At 41.9% G+C, this 18,811-nt stretch overlaps 1 protein-coding gene across 2 annotated transcripts in view; it reads right to left on the bottom strand.

The window, feature by feature from the left end:
* The window catches only part of LOC126299306 (mucolipin-3-like), a 180,953-nt gene that overhangs the window by 125,527 nt on the left and 36,615 nt on the right, over positions 1 to 18,811 (bottom strand). The window contains exon 1 of one of the 2 annotated variants that reach the window (XM_049991106.1): positions 10,295 to 10,567. The exons of the other annotated variant lie outside the window; for it this stretch is intronic. Coding sequence (XP_049847063.1) covers positions 10,295 to 10,391 — 97 coding nt within the window. The 5' untranslated portion in view covers positions 10,392 to 10,567. Of the gene's footprint in view, positions 1 to 10,294; positions 10,568 to 18,811 lie in introns of those variants that run through there. 2 annotated transcript variants of the gene reach the window in all.

Genomic DNA, 18,811 nt, shown 5'->3' with positions numbered 1-18,811 from the left:
AAAAGAGGTTCATAACTTTCTGAACAGCCGGTATGACATGGGTATACAAAAACTGCCACAGCATCTACAGAAATGCATCTACAGAAATGCATCTACAGAAATGCATCTACAGAAATGCATCTACAGAAATGCATCTACAGAAATGCATCTACAGAAATGCATCTACAGAAATGCATCTACAGAAATGGTGATTATGTTGAAAAATAGCTAAATGTTCAAGCTGTGAACTGATGTAAACCATTACAGAAATAAACAGGTCTATGTACTTATAAAAAATAGCTTTTACTTTTGGATTACCCTCATGGATACTCTGCAAGCCATGATTCATGGACATAAGCATCTCAGTCTCAAGAAAGTTTATTATATTTGAACTGAGAGCATGTTCAAGGATTCTGCAGCAAACAGAAGTTAGGGATATTGTTCTGTAATTATGCAGATCTGTTCTTTTACCCTTCTTATGTACTGGTGTCACCTGCACTTTTTTCCAGTCTCTCTGTACTGGGCGAGATATCCACAATAAACACACACTAGGTAAGGAGCCAATGCCATAGAGTACTCTGTAGCATCAAGCTGGGATTCTATTGGGACCTAGTGATGTATCTGCTTTCAAATCCTTCAGTTGTTTCTCTGCATCAGGTACGCTTATTACTATGTCGTCCATATGGGAGTTGGTACAATGGTCAAGTGATACTATTTGTGTGTGATTCACCTGTATGAACGATTTCTTGAATGTGAAATTTAAAACTTCGGCTTTCATTTTGCTGTCTTCAACTACTACACGAGACCGGTCAATGAGGGATTGAACGGAAGCCTTAGACCCACTTAGCAATTTTACATAAGACCACAATTTTCACAGGTTGTCTGCCAGATATTTTGCTAAGGTGTGAGGATGGTAGTAGTTGTATTCTTTGTGTGAAGATCTTTCCACAGATGCACGAATCTCTACTAACCTTCACTTGTCATCATTTGTGCATTCCCTTTCGAACCAATAGTGCAACGGCTTCTGCTTCCTCAGCAGCTGCCGAGTTTTGCTATTAAACCATGGCAGGTCGTTTCTGTCCTTTATCCACTTACTACGCACATAACTCTCCAGACAACAATTTACAATCTGCTTAAACTTCATCCATAATTCCTCTACATCCATATTACTGGAAATAAGTGATGCCAATTCATGGTCTAAGTGCAGTGCGAATAACTGCTTGTGTGTTCCATCTAGCAGAAACACTCTCCTAACCTTCTTGACTGATTTATTAACTTTCATAATCATAGTTGTTATAATGACATCATCATGAGTGCCAATTCCCATTTCTATACTGACATTGTTGATAAGGTCCAGCCAATAGGCTACAAAAGCTAAGATCGACTTTCTTTGAATGACTCTATAACTGTCTATGTCTACATCTATATCTCTACTCCGCAAGCCACCTGACGGAGTATGGCGGAGGGTACCCTGAGTACCTCTATTGGTTCTCCCTTCTATTCCAGTCTCCTATTGTTCATGGAAAGAAAGACTGTCAGTATGCCTCTGTGTAGGCTCTAATCTCTCTGATGTTATCCTCATGGTCTCTTCGCGAGATATACATAGGAGGGTGCAATATATTGCTTAACTCCTCAGTGGAGGTATGTTCTTGAAACTTCAACAAAAGCCCGTACCAAGCTACTGAGCGTCTCTGTTGCAGAGTCTTCCACTGGAAGACTATCATCTCCGTAACGCTTTCGTGATTACTAAATGATCCTGTAACAAAGCATGCTGCTCTCTGTTGGATCTTCTCTATCTCTTCTATCAACCCTATCTGGTACGGGTCCCACACCAGTGAGCAGTATTCAAGCAGTTGGCAAACAAGTGCACTGTAACCGACTTCCTTTGTTTTCGGACTGCATTTCCTTTGGATTCTTCCAGTGAATCTCAATCTGGCATCTGAATTACCGACGATTAATTTTATATGGTCATTCCATTTTAGATCACTCCTAGTGCCTACTCCCAGATAATTTATGGAATTAACTGCCTCCAGTTGATAACCTGCTATATTGTAACTAAATGATAAAGGATCTTTCTTTCTATGTATTCGCAGCACATTACACTTGTCTACATTGAGATTCAATTGCCATTCCTTGCACCATGCGTCAATTTGTTACAGATCCTCCTGCATTTCAGAGCAATTTTCCATTGTTACAACCTCTCAGTATACTACAGCGTAATCCGCAAAAAGCCACAGTGAACTTCTGATGTTATCTACAAGGTCATTCATATATATTGTGAATAGCAACAGTCCTATGACACTCCCCTGCAGCACACCTGCAGTCACTCTTACTTCAGAAGACTTCTCTCCATTGAGAATGACATGCTGCATTCTGTTATCTAGGAACTCTTCAATTCAATGACAATTGGTCTGATAGTCCATAAGCCTTTACTTTGTTCATGAAATGACTGTGGGAAACTGTATCAAATGCTCTGCGGAAGTCTAGAAACAAGGCATCTACCTGGGAACCCATACCTATGGCCCTCTGAGTCTTGTTGACTAATAGCGCAAGCTGGGTTTCACACGATCATCTTTTTCGAAACCCATGCTGATTCCTACAGAAAAGATTTCTAGTCTCCAGAAAAGTCATTAGGTTATACTCGAACATAATGTGTGTTCCAAAATTCTACAATTGATCAATGTTAGAGATATACATCTATAGTTCTGCACACCTGTGTGACGCCCCTTCTTGAAAACGGGGATGACCTGTGCCTTTTTCCAATCTTTTGGAATGCTACGCTCTTCTATAGACCTACAGTACACCGCTGCAAGAAAGGGGTGGGGGGTGGGGGGCAAGTTTCTTTGCGTACTCTGCGTAAAATCGAACTGGTATCCAATCATGTCCAGCAGCCTTTCCTCTTTTGAGTGATTTTAATTGTTTTTCTATCCCTTTGTCATCTATTTCGATATCTACAATTTTGTCATCTGTACGAAAATCCAGAGAAGGAACTACCGTACAGTCTACCTCTGGGAAACAGCTTTGGAAAAAGACATTTAGTATTTTGGCCTTTAGTCCGTCACCCTCCGTTTCAGTATCATTTTGGTCACAGAGTGTCTGGACATTTTGTTTTGATCCACCTACCACTTTGACCACTAAGACCAAGGTTTTGTAGGATTTTCTGCCAACTCAGTACATAGAACATTACTTTCGAATTCATTGAACACCTCAATTTCGCTTCGTGTAATTTTTGTTTGTCTGCAAGGCTTTGGCTATGTTTATGTTTGCTGTGAAGTTCCCTTTGCTTCCATAGTAGTTTCCTAAATCTGTTGTTGTACCACAGTGGCTCTTTTCCATCTCTTACGATCTTGCTTGGCACATACTCATCTAATGCATATTGTACAATGGTTTTGAGCTTTGTCCACTGATCCTCAACACTATCTGTACTTGAGATGAAACTTTGTGTGTTGAGCCATCAAGTACTCTGAAATCTGCTTTTTGTCACTGTTGCTAAACAGAAAAATCTTCCTACCTTTTTTTTTTATATTTCTATTCATGGTTGAAATCATCGATGCTGTAACCGCTTTTGATCACTGATTCCCTGTTCTGCGTTAACTATTTCAAATAGTTCGGGTGTGTTTGTCACCAGAAGGTCTAGTATGTTATCGCATCCAGTCGGTTCTCTGTTTAACTGCTCAAGATAGTTTTCAGATAACACACACTAAAAAAAAAAAACTGATTCTTTGTCCCTGCCACCTGTTATGAACGTTTGAGTCTCCCAATCTATATCCAGCAAATTAAAATCTCCACCCAGAACTATAACATGGTCGGGAAACCTACTCTAAATACTTTCCAAATTTTCCTTCAAGTGTTCTGCCACAAAAGCTGCTGAGCCAGGGGGCCTATAAACACACCCAATTACCATGTTTGAGCCTGCTTTAACCGTTACCTTCACCTAAATCATTTCACATTTCAGATCTCCGTCAATTTCCTTTGATACTATTGCACTTTTTATCGCTATAACAACACCTCCCCCTTCACTGTCCAGCCTGTGTCTGCAATATACATTCCAATCTGAGTTTAGAATTTCATTACTATTTACATCTGGTTTCAGCCAACTTTACGGCCCTAGTACTATGTGGGCATTGTGACTATTTATTAATGAGAGCAGTTCTGGGACCTCACCATAGACGCTCCTGCAGTTTACTATTACCACATTAATATTGTCATTCCTTGTTGCGTTATGCTTACTGTTTGTCGCGTCTCAGGAGGCGTTATGTCGGGCCTAGGGAGGGAATTCTCTAACCTAAAAAACCCACATGTGCACTCCACACATACTCCTTGTAGCCACTTCCTGCATGTAGTGCTCGCCTGACCTATTCAGGGAGACCCTACATTTCTCCACCCGATAGCGGAGGTAGAGAAATTTGCACCCCAGATCTCCACAGAATCATCTGAGCCGCTGGTTTAAGCCTTACACTCAGCTCCAAACCAGAGGACTGCAATCAGCTCTTGGAATGACACTACAAATAATTAGCTCAGATTCCACCCCCGAGCGAGGCTTTCTGCCTTCACCAACTCCGTCAACTGCCTGTATAAACTGAGGATGACCTCTGAACCCAGATGGTAGGAGTCATTGGTGCCGACATGAGCAACAATTTGCAGTCGGGTGCACTCAGTGCTCTATACCACCGCCGGCAGGGCCGCCTCCACATATCGGATGAGACCGCCCCAGCAAGCAGACAGAGTGAACACTGGCCTCCTTCCCTGACCTTTCTACTATTTCCCTAAGGGGCTCCATCACCCGCCAAACATTGGAGCTCCCAATCACTAATGAACCCCTCCCCCCATGTGCCTACTCAGACCTTGCTGGAGGAGCGGCCACATGTCCACTCGCAGGCAGAGCGGGCGATGCCACATGACCAGCCCCCACATTGACACTCTGCCTCATGCAGCGCGAAAGCCGTTGAACCCTCCACTCTCCTTGGGGAGAGAGCGGCCCAACCACGTCCAGTACCCGCGAAGATGTCTCGACAGCAGAGACCATGGGTGAAGCATGTAACACCTGGGGTGTTACAGCTGACTGCGGCCATCTGCATGTTCAGCTGTTCACGAAGAGTGGCCAGCTCCTCCTGCGTCCGTACACAGCAGTCACACATCCTATCCATCCTAAGAAATCAACAATTTACCGTAGAGAGTTAAGTAATTAACTTTTAACTAGACTGCTAATTTACTAAAGGCGACTGATAGCTGACTAAACTGTGGTTACTGGACACTTCTTGTTGGAAACAATGAAAATAAGCACTACCTGTGTCTGGACTGTATTCAAAACAAACACATCTACAGAATACTATTACTAGTACTCAAAAATTAAAGCTTCCTAAAAGCAAAAACACAGAAAAAGAAGTAAGAAAAACACAGTTAATACTTAAATTTACATAGCTTTCTGCACAGCAGATGTGAAGCAGACAGCAGTTACGACGACACTAGCACTGCCACATCAGAACCGGGTGGCTGGTAAAAAACACCCAATAATTAACTGTTTCGCCTATGACTGTTACATTTGACCAGATGACTTCAGAGCTACACTGAACTTTGAAGTCAAGGGAGATATTTTTGTCAACTGCAATGATCACTCCCCCTCCTATGGCCTCTAATCTCTCCCTCCAATATACACAATGTGATCAAAAGTATCCAGACACCTGGCTGAAAATGACGTACAAGTTTGTAGCGCCCTCCATCAGTAATGCTGGAATTCAATATGTTGTTGGTCCATCCATAGCCTTTTTGACAGCTTCCACTCTCACAGGTATACGTTCAATCAGGTGCTGGAAGGTTTCTTGGGGAATGGCAGCCCATTCTTCAGGGACACTGCACTGAGGAGAGGTATCAATGTTGGTCAGTGAGGCCTGGCACAAAGTCGGCATTCCAAAAAGGAATTACAGACTGTATCAGGATCCACTGCAAGGACTGTGACAGTTAGGCGGGAGGTGAGAAAGCTTCGATTTCGAGGTTGAGCACCTGCTTATAAGCCACACATCATGCCGCAAAATGCCAAACAATGCCTTGCTTGGTGTAAGGAGCGTAAATATTGGATGATTGAACAGTGGAAAAACGTTATGTGGAGTGATGAATCGTGGTACATAATGTGGCGATCCGATGGCAGGGTGTTGGTATGGCGAATGCCCGGTGAACATTATCTGCCAGCATGTGTAGTGCCAACAGTAAGATTCGGAGGTGGTTGTTATGGTGTGGTCGTGTTTTTCATGGAGAGGACTTGCTTCCCTTGTTTTGTGTGGCACTATCACAGCACAGGCCTACATTGTTGTTTTAAGCACCTTGTTGCTTCCGTCTGTTGAAGATCAATTCGGGGATGGCTATTGCATCTTCCAACACGATTGAGTACCTGTTCATAATGCATGGCCTGTGGCAGAGTGGTTACACTGCAATAACATTCCTGTAATGGTCTGGCCTGCACAGAGTCCTGACCTGAATCCTATTGAATGACTCGCCAGGCCATGAGTGGATGCGCTCAAGACCATGAGATATGGTCACCAGTTCTGCAGTTTGTTTGTTTTGTTTTAGGGTGCAAAAAACAACTGAGGTCATATGCACACAAAACAAAACTATAGAACACAAACACAGGGATGAGGGAAAGGACTATGTGTCAGTCCCAATGGACAGAATAAGAAACAGCCAAAAAAGGCACATGGAAAAAGGGCTAAAGAACACCATACAATAATGGTGGTCCAAAACTAAAAATTAAATGGCATTCGCCATATTGCTTCGGCGGATAAAAAGTAGAACTCTGTTGACAGCCCGCACGTCATTCGCTAAAATGTCTGATAAATCAGATGGCAAACACAAGCTCAAACATTGCTGTTGTAGTCTTCAGTCGAGAGACTGGTTTGCTGCAGCTCTCCATGCTACTCAATCCTGTGCAAGCTGCTTCATCTCCCAGTACCTACTACAACCTACATCCTGAATCTGCCTAGTGTATTCATCTCTTGGTCTCCCTCTAAGATTTTTACCTTCCACGCTGCCCTCCAGTACCAAATTTGTGATCCCTTGATGCCTTTGAACATGTCCTACCAACCGGTCCCTTCTTCTTGTCAAGTTGTGCCACAAGCTCCTCTTCTCCCTAATTCTGTTCAATACCTCCTCATTAGTTATGTGATCTACCCATCTAATCTTCAGCATTCTTCTGTAGCACCACATTTCGAAAGCTTCTATTCTCTTCTTGTCTAAACTATTTATTGTCCACGTTTCACTTCCATTCATGGCTACACTCCATTCAAATACTTTCAGAAATGACTTCCTGACACTTAAATCTATACTCTATGTTAACAAATTTCTCTTCTTCAGAAAAACTTTCCTTGTCATTGCCAGTCTACATTTTACATCCTCTCTACTTCGACCATCATCAGTTATTTTGCTCCCCAAATAGCAAAACTCCTTTACTACTTCAAGTGTCTCATTTCCTAATCTAATCATAGTATGAACTTGAAAATATCAGGCCACAATGGAGAAATAGGGGATTTCATAAAACACTTGAGTGCAGCTTTGGAATGCTGGAATGCACAACTTACATAAAAAAAGACTGTCAAGACACATTCTTTGGCTTTGCCAACTCTCAATCAAATTGAGACCTTCCACCCTAGACCTCAGTCTACACTACAGTTTGGTGCATGTAGCTGAATGGTCCAATTCCACTCATCTGCTTTGACCTGTGACATAACTTGTGTGACATTAAGTGCAGCACATTTGAAATGGACTGTATAGACGTCACGTTGGAGCAAGAGATGGCACATTTATGTTTCTAAACTGTTTGTGAGTGTAGTGAAGCACTGGCCAGAGAGAGAGAGAGAGAGAGAGAGAGAGAGAGAGAGAGAGAGAGAGTTAGTTTTGTTTGAGCTATATAGGTCAAATGAAATAATTGATTCCACATGTCTTTTATTCAATTCATTTTTGAGGACTTCACTGTTTTGTTTGTTTTGGAATTGTGATGTTACTCTTATTGTTGTACATTTAGCATGTCCCCACCATAAACCTTCTAGTTTCAATGGTTGTCCTGTTAGTTTCATTTTATCGCTGGAGCAAAATATTTCATAGCATTTACAGCTTTGTTTGCAGGTGTATTTAGTGACGTTATGGTTACCACATAGATGAAACAGGAGCATCCACCACCTTCACGGTGTCACAGCTCAAAGCAGACAGGCAGAATCTGAATTTTCGGTATTGCCATCCAGTGTTACTGCATCATCATGAAAACCTATACAGATGTAGTATACAACACAATACAAAACGTTGCTCCTCTCAATGGATCACTATCCCCACTAGATCCATAGAAGTCTAGTAAAGAACATAATCAGAGCTACTACTCACAAGCATTAAACCACATATTATAAATAAAATACACAACCAAGATGTACAACTGCAACATATCAACAAAAAGATCCTGATGGTTAACTATGTAACATATGATTTCACACTTCAAAGAATATACCATAAGTCTTGCTGTCCACTAGCCCTAAAACACACTTGTAATTGCATTAAGCCTTGATTCACTGATCACACTGCTATGCACAGGTGTATGGTAATTTGGACTGTCATGTACCATCGAAAAAAATACAAGCCACAGAACTAAGGGAAAATTGACTGGCAGTGTTTTCTTAAGCTGCAGAAATGAATGTAACTTGCAGAAAACTAAAAAAATCAACTTGTTAGGCATTTGAAGCAATCCAAGGAAAGTTAATACAAATCCAGGATGTTTTGGTCTATATTAGTGACTAAAATGGTGTCCCATTTGCAGTATTCAAACTTAACTTTAAAGTTTTCATTTATGCTATAACATCATCTTAAAACTAAACAAGACTACAAACACAATAATTTGTGTAACACAGTTTCTTTGCATTTAATGTACTGTTGTGGAGTAATTCAACAAAGTACATAGCCTGCAAACTTTTTCTCAACTGTTCTGTTCCCTCCTTCTGAGGTTGGAGAAGTCAAGATTTCAGGCAACTAGTGTCATATGCTAATTTACTCGCAACCTTAATAATGAAAATTGAAAGTATAGAATTGTACCATTGTTAAATGCCATGATTTATTTCACTGTGCTGTTTTCAAGTTAAAAGGTATGTACAGCAATTCCTGGTCCATTACAGGAGCTCTGACTCCATAGCAAAGAAAGTACACTCAATACTAAGTTATTGCTACCGAATGTTGGCTTCATCCCATAATGTAATACTGATAGGCCTATGCTTGTGTCTCATACACACACAAAGAGAAAGAGAGCATAACAATGACAATATTTCTTTTGGCTTTAGATAAGTTTATGGAATAGAGGTTGCAGTGACTGACTTGTAACAGAGCCCAAGGTACAGGTTATGCTGAAAGGTGACAATCTGATTGGCAGTTGGCAAAAACAATCAACATCGATACAACAATCCAGTTGTTAGCTACTGATCTGGAGCATAGCTCAAGGTCTAGGTTAGGTCGAAATGTGACTGTTTGATAGTGATTTTGCAAAGTGGTACTGGAACTTCAGTTAATCCAAAAGCAAGCTCACTATGCACAGTGTTTCATATCTCAGGAGGTTGATTCAATCTACAAATATTGGATGTCGGTTTTAAGCCATGAAGGACTGTTGCGGAATGTGAAATGCGGCCACAAACTGAGAAAGCGAAACACTTGCCCTGTTTATTTTCCATACATATTTTTTTCGGAGTGAAACTTTTACTAACAGACTGATCTGTAGGGTAGCAGGAGGTCTAGATTAGTTTGGAAGGTAAATCCAGTGAATGTCATGTGACTATTCTTTTTGTGTGTGTATGAGAAGGGTAGGAAAGGGGGAAGAGTTGGGGGATATAATCGGAGAACCTTAATTCCCCAGTACTTCACTTTAAATACTGAAGAATTCGAGATATTACTTATCACTTAGTTAGCCTAAATACAATAGCAAACAAATACGATTCGTCGATGTTTACGTCAGGTGAGACATGTCTGCTATTTACGGTATTACGAAAATATTATGTAAATGGTTTTGAGTTCCATAGGTTTGTTTTCTGAGGCTGGAAATTCGTCTACATACTGCACATGAGATACAGAAGTCCTATTGAAACTTCACGAAGTTGAGGGTCATGTAACACATATTCACATGTGATGGCAAGAATGACACTTGTAGTATTCCATTTCTAAATGTAGTGGCAACACAGTAACTTACAATGAGATTAAGAACAAGTATCAACAATCAACCGATAGAAACTAAAGTTCTCTCGTGCACCACTCGAATTCTAGAATGGCTAATTACTCTAATTTTTTTACAGTAATCACTTACGTATCCTGTTAACCTCCACAGTAGGGCTTTCACTACGCACACAGTTCCCTTCATTGCGGTGTGAACATTCACTCGCTGTCACTTCAGCGGACAGCATTCTTACCACTGCATTTGTAGTATCAACACTACATTTGACAATTGCGGTTCTGGGTCAAAGATCCACATTTGCGAAGATATGATCATTATCAGCTGAAACCTTCGACCATAAATCTATGGTCGGAGGCTGAAACAGACTATACGGGGAAAAAACAATCGAAGGTTGATATACAGCAAATAGTTCAGAATTGAGATCGACTACAGCAAAGTCAGCCGTGGGCAAGAACTGTAGGACGTCACGGGTATAGGCAACCGATTAGAAAATTAGCTAAATATTGGCACATATGAAACAAAAAACGTAACTACTTAAGGCTCTTTTAGTTTACGACAAAACTGGAAAAATGAGTTTTTATTTAGCACATTCACTTTAAGATCAGTTCATACTGGCAGTCACGTCACTTCATGTCGCGTCAAAACATTTCACAATGGGCTTCAAATGGCGGCATTTACACAAGCCGTCAACGGACCGTCACCTCAAGTCAGGGTTTCTCGGGAAATACGTTTTAACTGTTTCGTCATATGCTGCCATCTGAAGTAAACCCATTTAGTAGTAGAGGTTGTACTTCTTTCTCTTTTTCATCTTAATATTTACCATTGTGCTTTGCTGTTGTGACAAATTGCAAATGTTCCATGATGACTTGGATATTTTCTTCACTGAGCGTCATTCCGCAAGCGAGATCAGGTATGTGAAAGCGAAAAATTATTTAGAGTTTACAATAACTTAACAGGGCTGACATCGACCCTGTATGTAAATGACAATTTGAAGGAACAGTTCTCATAAAATAATTTTTATGTGAAAAAGTTAGTCTGGTGGTGTAAGCTGTCGCCCGCACACCGGTCAGCAAAGATGCAGCAAGAAAATCGACAGTAGGTGCTGGATCATATGCGCCTATCAGGAGAGAAGCCAAAGACAGACTCGCAAGCAACATACTGGCAACGCCCTCTCGACCGTAAGTATTTAGATCGCCGCAGCGGACCGGAGGGCTTCTCGCTGTATCCCTCCCTCTCTCCACCTCCACACCCTCCATCCCCTTCATCAGGGAAATTTCCAGCACCTCCCCCTCCCAAATGTTGAACTTCACTGTGACATTTACCCTTCCTACCACCTGTAGCCTGGCCTTGTCCCCCATCCTATCCCCCTTTCTCTCCCCTCCTCCTTTTCCCTTCTCCCCTGCCATTCCCCCCTCCCCCCTGCGAATCCTCACATTTTTTTATTCATTATCAAGTATGCTGCATTAGTGTTGTGTTTGGTGCCGTTATACAGTGTCATTTAGTGATGTTGTTTTAATCGTGTGCTCGACCTGTATATAGTCCATGATCGTTCGTGTGCTTGTTATACTGTGGCCGACTTTTAACTTGTTTTTACCTCCAGTGTTTTTTAAGTGTTCTTCAAATTGCCAGCTGTGTTCTTTTAACTTTATGTCAACTTTTTAACTGCCCCCAGTGAATGTCCCCATATTAGTGTGTATTTTACCTTCCATCATCTCCATTTACAGTGTTTAATGTCCCCCTTTTTAACCCCCTTTTATATAACAGTTCACCTTTCTGTATTTTTTTTTTTTTTTTTTTTGTAAAGACCTTTAGCTGAAAAGCGGTGGACTGTGCCATTGCCAGCCATCCCTTGCCCTTCTACATCTACATATATACTCCGCTAGCCGCCAATCGGTGTGTGGCGGAGGGCACAATTCGTACCAAAATCATATTCCCCCCTCCCCTCTGTTCCACTCGTGGATCGTGCGAGGGAAAACGACTGTCTGAACGCCTCAGTATGAGCTCTAATGTCCCTTATCTTTGAATGGTGATCACTGCACGATTTGAAAGTTTGTGCCCTAGTGGGACACGGGAATGAAATTACAATAAAGAAAAAAACAGAGGGCTCAGTCTCAGTCAGTAGCTCAGTCTCAGTCTCTCAGACACTTGCTTAGTCACTAGCTCAGTCACTATTCTAGTTGGCTTCTATCAGTACATTGCAACCAGATTAGTGTACATAGCAGAACTTGTACTTTATCCATAGTGATACTAAAGTTTGTTATGGCTAGAATACCGATCCAGTCTGTAAGAGGACTATCACAGAAGAGCTTGGACTCTCTTACAGATAAGTAGCTTCATGTTTATGTAAATAAACAACCCTGTTAATGTGTTGTGCAGTTGTAGTGTAGAAAGAGCTCAACGGCCACCATACAACATCCGCTCCCTTTTTTCCTATGGTACAAGACTCTACAGTTAGTTCTAAAGGAGAATAAAAAATATAGTTTTTCGTCACGTTGTAAGAACACTACCACCTACATATTAAACACATACAAAAATTATCGAAATGATAATTTTCATTTTATTATACACAACCAACAAATCAACATCCAAACACATTAGCAATACCACCTATTGATTATTCGACTATGTCACTCCCACAGTATTCTCATTTATAAGAAAAAAAGCAATGGATAAGGTAAACAGGCTCTATTAATAAAGCTCATCTCTAATTCAAACACATAGAAATACCTTAGACTCATCTCCCATTTTGATCTAGTCACTACTCTGTCTATATCATTAGCTTCAATGCCCTCAAATCCCTGTTTTCTCTGGATGTTTTTCTTCCTCTTCCATCCTCTCTCTACACCATGTATCTTGCCGCTTATAACCCTCGAGATCTTAATCCCTTGTGAGCTGTCTGTACTCCTGCTGTTGTCCCATCGTTGTAATTACAGCCATCTTCAAGCTATATCAGCATCAGGTCACTAACAGCATCAGGAACACCAGGAATGAAGTATCACAGCACCATCATCTCCACCAGCAATAGCGCAAGTATCACCATCTTCTGACAACATATATCCCAATTTACAGCACTTGCAAATTGTAAAATTAATGAACATGAGGTGAGTTAAAGTACTTAATCACGTAACAGCCAGTTTTATGAACTAACAAATTTTGCGACTTTCTCAATATGCACTGTCTGACAAAAGAAGTTAAGTACTCAGAAGACATTGTTGAATCTCAATTTAACTTCATTCATGAACACATCATTGGCAGGTATGTAAATGATTAGAGTTACAATTCTCTATGACAGGTTGAACAGCCATCAGAATGCATTAGTCTTGTTTGTGTTTAGTGTTGTTAATAGAGTTGGTAGGGTATGCACTGAGGCAACAGAAGTCATGGGATAGACATATGCACATATACAGACGGCGGTAATATCGCGTATACAATGTATAAAAGGGCAGTGCACTGGCAGAGCTGTGATGATGATCTTTGGTGCCCGTATTAAGTCTCAATTTTTTCAGAGTCCAATCGAGCCACTGGCCCGAATGATGATGATGGTGAAATGATGAGAACAACACAAACACCCAGTCCCCGGGCAGAGAAAATCCCCAACCCAGCTGGGAATCGAACCTGGGACCCTGTAATACAGAGGCAGAAATCGTTAAGGAATTCAATGTTCTGAGTTTCACACCGTCAAGAATGCACCAAGAATACCAAATTTCAGGCATTACCTCTAGCCACAGACAACATAGTGGTCAGTGGCCTTTACTTGACGACCGAAGGCAGCGGCGTTAGCGTAGAGTTGCCAGTGGTAACAGACAAACAACACTGCACTGAAAAATCGCAGAAATCCATGTGGGATATACAACAAATGTATCTGTTAAAAGTGTGTGGCAAAATTTGGCGTTAATGGACACCATAAAAACTAAAACAGTTTCAATTGATGATGGTAGGTTTCGAATGTTACGTAGACCCCACGAAACCATGGACCCAAGTTATCAACAAGGCACAGTGCAAGCTGGTGATGATTCCATAATGGTGTGGGCGGTATTTACATAGAATGTACTGTGTCCTTTGGTCGAACTGAACCTATTATTGACTGGAAATGGTCATGTTGAGTTACATGGAGTCCATTTGCAGCCATTCATGGATTTCATGTTCCGAAACAACGATGGAATTTTTATGTATGACAATGCACCCTGTCGTTGGGCCATCGAGCAAGCGATTTTGCCACCTGGATTGCCTGACATGGGCCGTAATAGAGGTCAGTTTGTGCAAAAATTCCAGCACTGGCAACACTTCCACAATATTACACCACGCAAAAGAAGGTCCGACACGAGATTACGAGAGATCCCATGATTTTTGTTAGTGTATGAGGCGTGTAAATAGCGTCAGGTATTGAGTGATCACTGTGAAAGACACGAAGATACGGTGTACTCTTGTGAGACAGGGTTATCAGCAATTAACAGAGTTTGTAATGGGCCTCATTGTGGGTCTCCATTTGGCTGGCTGGTTGAATTCTGCTATATCCAGGTTTGTTGGGCATTCAGGTGTGACAGTGGCCTAATGTTGGACTGCATAGGAACATGAAGAAAGGCATACTCATTGTAAAGTTATAGCTGACCAAGTCTGATCACCACACGGGAGGATCACCGTATTCTACACCAAACAATCTTAATCTGCCATTGAAGAAAAGTGATGGACTCCCTGCAAGATTCTGTGTCTTCCACACTATTGCTCAGAGCTGTTATGTAGTATCTGGACTAGAGAATTACCGACCCATGCATTATTTGCCATTTACACTACACCACAAAGGGCTAGATTTGGTGTGGTGTAGTAGTCTAACTACAGCTTCATCGACCGCAGTTGGCGTGCCTTGTGCCACTCACAGCTTCGTGGGAGACGCCACATTTAAGTCTCCCACCAACACACAGCAGGACGGGCTCGCTTTTTCATCACTTGCTGTCTCCAATGAGGGGCAGCTTGCATGCACATCACTAAGGGACACTAAATTCACATGACCTCACTGCCTGTGACTCTGGCTGACTGGGGCGTCTTTTTAAGGACCCACACACAGAGATTTGCCCCAGACTCAGTGAATCGACAGACTTATCAACCTTGGGAAGGAAGACAGCTGTGAAGAAAATTACATCAACATTGCACAACGGTACTAAGAATGACATTCAAGACTATTTGTTTTTGTCAAGAACATTACTCTGATGTAATATAAGCCAACACCACAGAAGGACCGTACAGCACGGTATATGTACACTTATTAGTTGTATATATCGTAAATAAAATTGTAAATATGTTACTTTTTTTATAGATGTTTGATTGTGTTTGTTGGCCACCTGAACTACCAACACATTAGGTGTTTTAACTGGGAAGCATGTACTGTTGATGAATGGCATCACACTGTGTTCAGAATGAATTGCAGTTCTGAACTACACTGGATGACTATCACCAGTGAGTGTGGTGGCGACCTGATAAGATATCCCATTCTTGCAATGTTTTGGAGAGGCACAGTAGTGTTACTCTTCGCATCATGGTGTGTGGGAAATATCAGGTATGACTTCAGGTGGAAACTCTGCCAGCACAACATTATGTCACAGATATCCTGTGTCCTCATGTGTTACCTCTCATGCATCAGTATACATGATGATGATGTTTGGATTGTGGGGTGCACAACTGCGCGATTATCAGCACCTGTACAAATTCCCAACCTTTACTCAGTCCCATCTCCCCACTTTCAGGAATGATGATGATGAGGACAACAGAAACACCCAATCATCTTGAGGCAGGTGAAAATCCCTGACCCGCACCGGGAATCGAACCTGGGACCTTGTGGCATCAGTATAGAGGTAATTTCAACAGGACAGTCCTTGCCCACACATGACATGTGTCTCTATGAACTTTCAGTATGATGGTAAGCTACTCATGTGGCCAGCAAGATCCTCATATCTGTTCCCAGTAGAACATGTGTGAAACTAGCTCGGATGACAACTCTCTCCGAGAACCAGCATCCAGGATATCAATGACCTGTTACAACAATTGTGGACCAGCTTACTCAGGAGAGGATATATTGGCTTGATGACATCGTTCCCAACCAAATCAGTAAATGCTTCCAGTCCAGAGTGGATGCAACGTCATACTGATATGTGTGCACATATTGCCAAGTTATTTATAAATATGACTCCATATCGTAATCACTGACATAACATCACATACCCTCATTTCGTTTACTCCTCTCTTTCTGAGTGCTCCACTTCTTTTGTCAGATATGTAGCAATGTGTTGTAAATAAATTTTGTATAACAGAGACAGCAGCTACCAGTCTGTCTCCAAAGGGGAATGAAATTATAATAAAGAAATAAAGAAAGACAATGCTTTTAAATATGTGGGGCTACTTGTAGACGGCATTGTGGCATACATAGTGTTCAGATTGTTATAAAACTGATGGAAAATGCAGGAATATTGGAACGAAGTCAGCGCTTGGTACAAGGAGAAGCAGCTGACCCTCAGCACAAATGGTTCAAATGGTTCTAAGCACTAAGGGACTTAGCATCTGAGGTCATCAGTCCCGTTGACTTAGAACTACTTAAACCTAACTAACCTAAGGACATCACACACACACCCATGCCCGATGCATGATTGGAACCTGCGACCGTAGCAGCAGCGCGGTTCTGGACTGAAGCGCCTAGAACCACTCGGCCACAGCGGCCGACCCCTCAGCACAAATACGTGTGTTGCAATGTGCATAAATAGACGAAACTCTCCAGCATCTTTTGACAACATGATTGATTACCATCACTGAAATCAGCCAAAACCATTAATTAACTGGGTCTGTCTCTTCAGAGTGAACTAATTCCAGCCATGAGTAAGGCAGATGACATACTGATATTTATTAGAAAACTCCTAAGGAAACGTAATTCATACACAGATGAACACTTACAAAACCCACGTTTGACCGATTTTCGAATGTTGTTTACCGGTCAGCAATCGTTTGTGAATTTGATCAACTACATCTACATCCATACTCCGCAAGTCACCTAAAGATGTGTGGCTGTGGGTACTTATGGTACCACAAACCTTGTTCCCCCTCCCCCCACCCCCTTTCCTATTCTACTCATGAATGACGAGTGGAAAGAACGATTGTTGCAAAGTTCCATATGACATCTAATTTCTCTGATTTTCTCGTTGCGATCGTTTCTCGAGAAATACGTGGGAAGGAAAAAGGGGAAAAAAGATTAGTGTTTAACATCCTGTCGATACGAGGGTGTAAGGTCGGATTGGGGAAGGGTGGGTAGGGAAAGCGGCCATGCCGTTTCAAAGTAACTGTTGTGCTGAATGAAAATACGCTCGCTGGTAAAACAGTGCGTTCTTTACTCCGGGAGGAGACCGAGTGGATGTCATAACACATGAAACATTAGTTCACTTTATTATACATAGGTAATAAGAATTACCTGAACACTGTGCAAGCCATTTCTACAGGAATGTCGTGAGTATTTACGAATGTCTCTAAACGTTGAAGTATCGCTTGATAAAACAAAATACAAATCTCTCATCCAATGTACATTTTACAGTAACTTTCATGTAGAATTCTGTCTTACAAACTGCTCACGCAGATGGCCAACCTGAAGATGATGCTGTTATCTTAGTCAATGATTGCAGAGTGTGCTGAGCAGTACTGTGCACAGTTGTAAGTAGATGACCAGCTGGGGCAGTGTAAAGAAACATTTTTGGGCTCATTCGTCAATGCGGCTTGCAGCGACTTAAAGACCCTTGTGGCTGCATTAGCATTGGGGCTAGGCCAGTTCTGCCCCAAAGTACCATTATCTAAGATAGCGACACTGACGTCATCCAAGATGGCGGCTGTGATGTCAATCAAGATGGCGGATTTTGGCGGGTAGTATGATTTTGGCGGGAAAGTGCCACGCCCCCCCCCCCCCCTCGCCCAGAAAAATGGCAGGAAGATCCCATTCCAACATGATAATCCATCACACCCCTGTCATTTCTACTAAGCGAAGAAAATGGTGGGAAAAGTACTTGTCTTTATTATTTCACCAATTTCAAACTGAGATGTTCTCTACTGGGTCTGGACTCCAACTGGCATAGTTCATATCGGTGCCACCAGAGGGGGCTCTACTGATGTCAGGTGACGACGCAAGTACTTTCATTCAAGACAGCTGCACCTGATGTATCCACCACAAGCTCCAGAGCTCAACTGCCTTACGTCATATTGGTGCCACCAGAGGACGCTACCGTGACGTCGGGAGGTGACGCAAGTACTGGTATTCTAGATGGCCATATACAGTGTGCTCACCATGAGCTCCAGCGTAAAACTGGCGCATTTCATATCGTGACCACCAGAGGGTGCTACCATGACGTCGGTTGATGACACAAGATCCTCTGCTCTCTCTCGCACCAAGCCACCACCCCACGGGTGTTCGACTGATTATGTCACACACCCTCAGCCACCACCTCCATACTTGCGCCGGAGATAGTCTTCTGTAAATATGCTAACTAAAATAACGCCCACATCACTCTTCTAACCTATCAATAACCTAAGTACTTAAGTACATTTCAGTTTTAATCATATTCAATAAGTCAATTTACAATTCCAATATTCAATGTTCAAATGAGAAGTTCCACATTTTCCCACTAT

This window comes from Schistocerca gregaria, chromosome X, assembly GCF_023897955.1.
Source record: "Schistocerca gregaria isolate iqSchGreg1 chromosome X, iqSchGreg1.2, whole genome shotgun sequence".
In the NCBI taxonomy this organism is placed as follows: Eukaryota; Metazoa; Arthropoda; class Insecta; order Orthoptera; family Acrididae; genus Schistocerca; species Schistocerca gregaria.
This window is presented reverse-complemented; position numbering and strand designations above follow the sequence as displayed.